This window comes from Aegilops tauschii, chromosome 6, assembly GCF_002575655.3.
Source record: "Aegilops tauschii subsp. strangulata cultivar AL8/78 chromosome 6, Aet v6.0, whole genome shotgun sequence".
Classification (NCBI taxonomy): Eukaryota; Viridiplantae; Streptophyta; class Magnoliopsida; order Poales; family Poaceae; genus Aegilops; species Aegilops tauschii.
In genome coordinates this window covers 4,410,822-4,418,544 of record NC_053040.3, presented here as the reverse complement: position 1 = coordinate 4,418,544, position 7,723 = coordinate 4,410,822, and the positions used below count along the sequence as shown (strand labels likewise).

The window sequence follows — 7,723 nt, the reverse complement described above, 5'->3', positions numbered from 1 at the left end:
GGGGTTGTCAATCCCCTTGTTCTTGCCGGTTGCAAGAATTAAATCTGATAGTGTGCAAAACAAGGTAGAGCAAATTATATTCTACCCATGTTTTCTAAATAATCATGGTACTCAACAATATGTGTGGGGTGTAGGGTACATAAAAGGAATCTTGCCATAAGTGTGACTGCCAAACCAAGCAAGGTCTACAAGGCACGATTCATCTTCATGCATGCTCGTAATGGAGCAGTTGGTAGTCTCGCTTCCAGGTTTTTTTCGTCTCACCTCCCATGGGTTTTTGGTACCTCCTCCCACCTTCGCTGGTTTTTTTTCGTAGATTTTTTTCGTCCCCTTCCCCCACTTCATCGGTTTATTTTCGCGCCACCCTCTCACACAATGAAAGAAATCTGAACAGATCAGAACTTTCCATACTGGCGCAAGTTATTTAGTAATGTAGATCAATCACGAACAATCTCTAAAGATCAAATCTAAATTAATTAACCTTACCTTAAATCACTCAATCACATTAATTAGAAAACAAATAATTGATTTTCAGAAAAATCGCTCAATCACATTAACCTTACCTTAACTCACGCATGGTAATCAATCTCCAAACAAAGAAAACAATACATCGAGGGAGCAGTAAATAAACTCCCTTTATTATGACATGTATATGATCTTCCCTTCCCTCTCCGTTGTCGAGCGTTCTTGATTCTTGAGGACGATGCTTGGGCTGCGTCACTGGGTCGCGACGGTGCCGGAGGACGAGGACGGTGAGGCCGGGTGCCGCGGCACCGCGTTGGCCGCGGCCGGTGAAGGGGGCGAAGAAGGGCGGCTTCCCTGGCCCTTGCCGTGGCCGTGGCCCTGGGAGTTGGTGCAGTGGAAGCGGCACTTGAAGGACCCGGCGTGGGTGGCCGGAGCGCAGACGCACTTGGAAGCGGGCCCGTGGCCCGCGCCGGACAGCGCCGACGCCGACCCAAGCCACCTCCTCCGCGTATTCTTGAAGCTGTGGCTGGCCGATTTACATGAAATTAATTCCCTCAGTTGTGGTGGCAAATATAATACACATAATCCATATTGTTATGCACTAGCGTGTGTGTGTGTGAAATAGATGGATTATGGCCCCGTACCCAATAAGATGGATATATGTGTGTGTGTGTGTGTTAGAGAGAGAGAGGGAGAGGGAGAGAGAGAGTGAGGAAGAGGGAGGGAGAGAGAGTGTGAGGATTTAATGGTAAAAAAAGTCGCCAATGTCACTTGATATGTATGAGAATATTAATATTGAACTCATAAAGTTAATGTGGCTCCGTTGCAACGCACGGACGGTCTTCTAGTGTGTGGTAATCTTGGAGTGCAAAACAAGGTAGAACAAATTATATTCTACCTATGTTTTCTAAATAATCACGGTACTCAACAATATGTGTGAGGTGTAGGGTACATAAAAGGAATCTTGCCATAAGTGTGACTGCCAAACCAAGCAAGGTCTACAAGGCACGATTCATCTTCATGTATGATGTGTGGTAATCTTGGAGTGCAAAACAAGCTAGAACAAATGTACGCAGGCCACCAGGGCGGGAGTGCTGGCTACGATGGCAATCACAACGTACGCAGGCCACCTCACGGTTGGCGCAATGGTGATGTAGACGGCGGTCACGAACGAGAGGATCATGGCGAGGAAGGCGACGTTTGTGAGCCTGCGGCTCCACATCAGCCTGCCGCTCAAGATGAGCTGGGCCAGGCCGAGCTTGAGCTCGGAGTCCTGCCACGCCCACATGGTTGGACAGAAGACGACCACGACGGAGCTGCACATGGCGACGGTGTTGGAGAAGAGGAAGATCTTGAAAGCGGTCTTGTTGGCGTGGATGGCCGTGCCATCGGTCTGGTTGTAACCCCCCCGGCAAGGTGAAGGTGGCGATCAGCGTGCCTACCAGCGTTGTGACGTTGAACTCGTCGCGGCCAACCCTCTGCCTACGTAGCCACAGGGAAGAGTCGAGCGGAGGCAGCTGCTCGCTCTTGCACCTGTTGGCCTCATGCCTGCTGAGTTTCTTCCACATGTACATCTCGTAGGTGTCCAACTCCTCAGTGGTGGCGCGCTTCTCGATGAGACTGCGCGCGGACTCGCCGTCCCGGTTGAGGGCGCAGGGGTTGACGCGGCGGTCCTTGATCAGGAGGAAGGTCGAGTGGTTGCGCCTCAGGCTAGCGGCGAGGTGCAGTGGCGTGTTGCCTTGGTGGTCGACACGATTGAAGATCTCCTCAGGGTGGACGTGTTTGAGGAGGCACCTGAGGGCGTCCACCCTGCCGCAGGTGATGGCGACGTCGAAGGCGTTCCTGCCGTTGCTGTCCACCATCTCCGCCACATCAGGGCACTGCTTCAGTAGCTCCACCATGGCCTCCGTCGAGCCGTAGGAGGCGGCTACGTGCAGCGGCGACTGCCGGTCTCGGTTGCGCTTGTAGGCCAGGTCTACGTTCCGGTTCAGCAGCAGCTTCACCACGCAGCAGCTTCACCGATGTTGTTGGTCATGAAGAGGGCCCCCGGCCCGCGCGCTCTCTGCAGGGGAGTGCTGCGGCTCCTCCTCAGGCCATGCGCTGGCGCGGCTGATGAGCAGCTCCACCACATCCACCTTCCCCGCCCTGGCCGCCAGGTGCAGCGGCGTGTCGCCGTCAGCGTTCCAGCTGACGAGTAGCTTCTCGTCCACACCAAGGGCCTCCTCGGCGAAACCGCCGTGGCCGAGCTCGGCAGCGATGTGCAGCGCAGTGTTCCCATGGGGCGTCTTGGAACCAAGGATGCCGGGGCGCTCGGCCACCAGCCTCCTCAGGCTTGCGACGCTCCCGTGCACCGCCGCCTGGTGCAAGGCTGGGTCCATCTTACCTAGCTTCAAATAGTACTCTTCATTGCTCTGCTCTGATACCTCGATCGTGGTGACCAGATGTGGTTGATCACGTCAATGAAGAAGCTTTAAGACAAGTCGTGCCGGACACCAGCTAGATTCCTTGCTTTCTCACTCAATTTGGATTTGATTAATTCGCTGCAGCTAGATCTGTTGCTCCCACGCTAGTCCTACGCACTTGTTCTTTGCTGGAATGTCACGGCTGAAGGCCAGGAATCAAGAACAACGTAGATGTCTCAACCAAGCATGGTACACAAGTGCAACCAAATTAAAATGAACTTTTATTACTTAATAATGGTTACTACATAAAAGTGTAAATTAAGCAACGGAAAAGTTATTTGTAAGAGATCCGAAACATCGCCTAGCGTTGTGTTGGATGGGGAACGAGCGGTCGCGATTTTCTCCCTTTCTTCTACAGTATCATGCAATTAATGTCATAACTAACGGATCAATTTAATTATCTCGGCGCTAATTAGTGGATCACTCGCATGCAAAAAGTTGGACAAAATAAAGACAAGGGGGAGAAATCAAACCCAAATGCCCAAACTCACCGACAAACTCAGCAAACTATAATTGTTGTTTGCAACATAGAAATTAGATGGTTAAACATTCTATACTTCCATGTTAAGCAAAAAGGTAATTTTTGGTTTCTTATTTGATCTTTTTTCTGGCGCATTATTTTTGAACCAAACAACAAAAACAAAATTTACAACCAACAACCAAATCTTAACCTCAACCAATATTTCGGGTGCTGTGTACTCTTTTATAATATGCAACAATAAGCAAATAATAGTGAATTTTTTTTTTTTGCAAAAAATGTTGTCTGTGAAAATATAAATTTGTGGCATTAGTATTCTTCTTTAAGAAGAAAGCAAATGAAATAATACTAATAATAAACACCAATAGTTTTGTTGTGTTTTTATAATATACAAGAATAAGCATATAATAGTGGAGTTCTGCAAAACAAAAAGAATGACTTAGTTGCATTAGTAGTACCCTTAAAAACAAAGAAAATGTAATAAAACAAAATCGAAATCACTAACAATATAATGAAGCTTTCTACGGAAGAATGATTTTTTAAGAGCACGAAGAATGAATTAGTGGCATTGGTATTACCTTTTAAGAAGAAGAAAAAAATTTGGAAAAATTGCACGCAATTTACACAAAAATTGTGTTATTTTATGATATGCAACAATATGCATATAATAGAAGATTTTTCATCAAAAAGGAAGTTTTCTATATAGGAATGAATTAGTGGCATTGGTGTTACCCTTAAAACAAAGAAAATGCAACAAAAATCAAAATCAAAATCAAAATATTTAGAACCGGAAGAATAAATACATGGCATTCTTATTCCCCACTGAGAAGAAAGAAACAAAATAAAAGAAAAAAAACAGATAGAGAGAAGCACTCGACCCTTCGCCACGACGAAACAGAAGTCCACATATTTTATAGTATTTTGAGTGTATATTTACAGAAAAAAATCAAATATGAATTTTTCTATGTAAGAATAAATTAGTGCCATTGGAATTACACTTCACGTAGAAAGAAATAAAAGAACAGATAATGACATAATTTGCACACAAATTGCGCTTTTTATAATAAGCAAGAATAAACAAAATCATAATAATTATTTTTTCTAACAAAGAATGAAGTAGTGGCAGAGATATTATCCTTGAAGAATAATAAATAAATAAAATAATGACAAAAATTGCACATATTTTATGTAGAAATTGTGATTTTCTATAATATGCAAGAATACACATATAATAGTAAAATTTTCGCGAAAAAGAAGTGCGATACGATTGAATTAGTGCCATTTCTATTACTCTTAAAAAAAGAAACAAAATGAAGGAAAAAAAATAATATTAAATAATGAAGTTTTCTAAGGAAGAAAGAATTAGTGGCAATGGTATTACCCTTTAAGAAGAAAAAATATAGTAAAATACTAAAACAAAATCAACACTAAAACTGATATAAAAAGAAAAATAAAGTCTTATAAGAAAGAATGAAAAGAAAGAACGAATGGGTGCATTCCCATTGCACTAAAAGAAGAAAGAAAACAAAAACTATACTAAATAATGACAAAACTTGCACACAATTTGTACAAAACTACTACGCTTATTCATAATATGCAAGAGCGGGCATCTAATAGTGAATTGCTTTCTCAAAAATAAAGTTTCTAATAAAGAATAATTAGTGACATTGATATTACCCTTGAAGAAGATAGAAAATTAAAACAAATGATTAAAAAAATTGCACATAACTTGTACAGAAATGCACATTTTTAAATGTGAATTTAATATATAATAGTGTAAATTTCACACTCCAATATAATTTACATACATGTTGTATTATATATACATATATACTAACACTCACCCAACATTTACACGTTAACATGAAAAAACGAAATCAAGAAAAAAAGAAAAAGAAAAAAGTGAGACAACACACACACATAAAAAGAAACAAAATTAGCATGAACTATTTTTTTTCAGACAGCTGTCAAATAGCGAAAACACCATAAAACGTGTCCTTAAATTTGAACTAACACGACTGTGCAGGACTGCCCGACAAACACAATGCTTAATATTCTTGGCATACACAATGCCCGTCATCCTACAGTGATTAATTCTCACGCCAATTACCCAAGCTTGCATGCATACACGCTTGCATGCATCTACTGCACGCTGTAGTGCCCGTCACATGCATGAAGCATTTGGATAGAAAAAAAAATTGACTGACCCTAAATATGTTTTCAGACGACTGAAAAGTAGCTAAAGCGCTAAGGAGTAGCATGTGCATCGGGAAATGGTGAGGTGGCGGCAGATTGTTCTTCACAAAAGCGATTTCCTGATTGCCTCTAGACGAGATCGATCAAAGCTCGCACCTTTGGTAAAGTACTTAATTCGGCTTAATCAACGAATCTATCTATCTATCTACCTTTATACCTACCTATACTAATTAAAGACTCCTAAGAAATTACCACGTTAATCAGTAATTAGGAGCCGTCAATCACGTAGGACCAAGTTATTACGGTGGAGATTAGCCCAATAATTCCCATATTAGTCATAAAACATGAGCCGTTCACTAGCAAGATCGAATAAAGAGATCAGATTTTTTTAAAGTTGAAAAAGAAATCAGATCCTAATTTTGTTCAGTCTATTGTTCCACCATGGCTTCCTCCATATTCTATCTCCCGATGGAGAATATTCCACCATCCATCTCTCCCCATGTAAAGCAAAACCACTATTCCACGTCCCTTCCTTTCTATTATGTCTCTCACCTCCATGAAACCTATTCACCATCCCTTCTCTCTCCCCCATAGAAAACTCTCTAAAACTAATTGAAGCATGTTGGGGCATGGATCTGGCGTACTCAAGGGGCTTATTACCTCAATTTGTTTTCCTCATCTGGATCAAGCTCTTTTTTTTGTTGATTTTTTTCTTGCACTATTTTTTCCTGGTTTTTTTTGTCCATTTGCTATTCTATCTTTTCTTATGGATTCAGATTCAATTTTTTTGGTGTCATCTGATCGTGTTGTGCTCGAATCTATTTCTAAAATCTGCAGCCACCCAAATTTTTTGGGCATCCTCCAATTTGTGAGCGAGATGTTGCCCACCAAGCCACCCTTCAGATCTGATGTGGTAGGTGACTAGCAGATCAGTCCATCTAGATGAAGTTCATGTGCCGGCCATGTAGATCCCGATGGCGGCCTACTGCAGGGTCTAGCCATAAGAGGATGCTCCCTGTCGTGGAATTGTCACGGCAGATGTCCTCGAGCTAGGACTTAGTCGTGGAGCCATCGCAGCTAGGAAGCTTAAAGGGGTTAAACGGGACAAGGAACACTGGGGTTATACTGGTTCGGCCCCTTATGGTGAAGGTAAAAGCCTACGTCCAGTTGAGGTGGTATTGATTAGGATTTCGATGACCAGGGAGCTTAATTGCTATGCCTGGCTCTCGATGAGATCTAACTTGTCCTTAAACCGCTGCCGGGTCGTCCCTTTATATAGAGAGGTTGACGCCTAGCAGCTCTCAGAGTCCCGGCCGGCTCATAAAAGTGTCCGGCTCGGACTCTCAACTATTCTTGTTTTACACTACAAGTCTCGCCAGACGGCGGTTTATCACTACGGGCCTTAAGCCGTCTCCGGGTCTTAAGCCCATCTTTGGCCCACCGTCTTTAAGCTTGGCGCCGGGCTTCAAGTGATGACCCTTATGAGTAACCCGGCCCTTTCTGGCGGGTGACTCTAAGGTTTATATCCTCAACATTAGGCCCCAGATTGATTTGAGCCGGCTCGTGTCAATCTTCAATTCTTTCGACAGAAAATCTCCGGCTTACAATTGTGTGAAGGCCATAACCCGGCGTGACGTCATCCTCTGGACTCCGGGTAATCCGCCGTGACGTCATCTTCCATTAAGTCCATTTTTTTTATTCCACCAGATCCGCAACGGATCTTATCTTTACTGCCATCCGAAAATCGAGGCGCCTCTCGGGCGAGATAACCGCGCCGTGGCCTCCTCGTTTCTCGCGCCCACTTATGAGTCTGGCCTTATAAATAGCCCGACCCTCGGGTCTTTCTCATTCTCCCCCTTCTGTCGTCTCCTTCCTCTTGCTGCTCCGTGCTGCTCGAGCTCCGCCGCCGCCGCCGTCGCAACAGAGCTCTGCATCCTCGTCGTCCTTGGCCGCTGCATCACCCTGAACCGCCCAGAGAACCGCGGCGAACCCCTGCATCCGTAAGTTCCTTCCTCCTCGTAGGATAGATCTACGTTAAGCTCCTGCTGTTCTTCCCGTTCTTCGCCGTCGCCCACGAGTTCCCGGTAGTTTTCATTTTTACTGCCTCTTCTTGATCTTAAGA

The 7,723-nt window shown here is 44.0% G+C and overlaps 1 protein-coding gene and 1 pseudogene across 1 annotated transcript; both read right to left on the bottom strand.

Annotated features, from left to right (window-relative positions):
* Positions 1 to 1,335: 1,335 nt before the first annotated feature.
* On the bottom strand, positions 1,336 to 2,480 carry LOC141025652 (uncharacterized; annotated as a pseudogene).
* On the bottom strand, positions 2,468 to 2,934 carry LOC109731429 (uncharacterized). The gene has a single exon (XM_020290577.2). It carries the CDS (start codon positions 2,841 to 2,843, stop codon positions 2,481 to 2,483), a length of 363 nt encoding a protein of 120 aa, XP_020146166.1. The 5' UTR covers positions 2,844 to 2,934; the 3' UTR covers positions 2,468 to 2,480.
* Between the last annotated feature and the right edge of the window lie 4,789 nt (positions 2,935 to 7,723).

What these genes read in the sequence shown, in the direction of transcription:
- LOC109731429 (XM_020290577.2), bottom strand. Translation starts at nt 2,843, where the DNA reads ATGGACCCAGCCTTGCACCAGGCGGCGGTGCACGGGAGCGTCGCAAGC.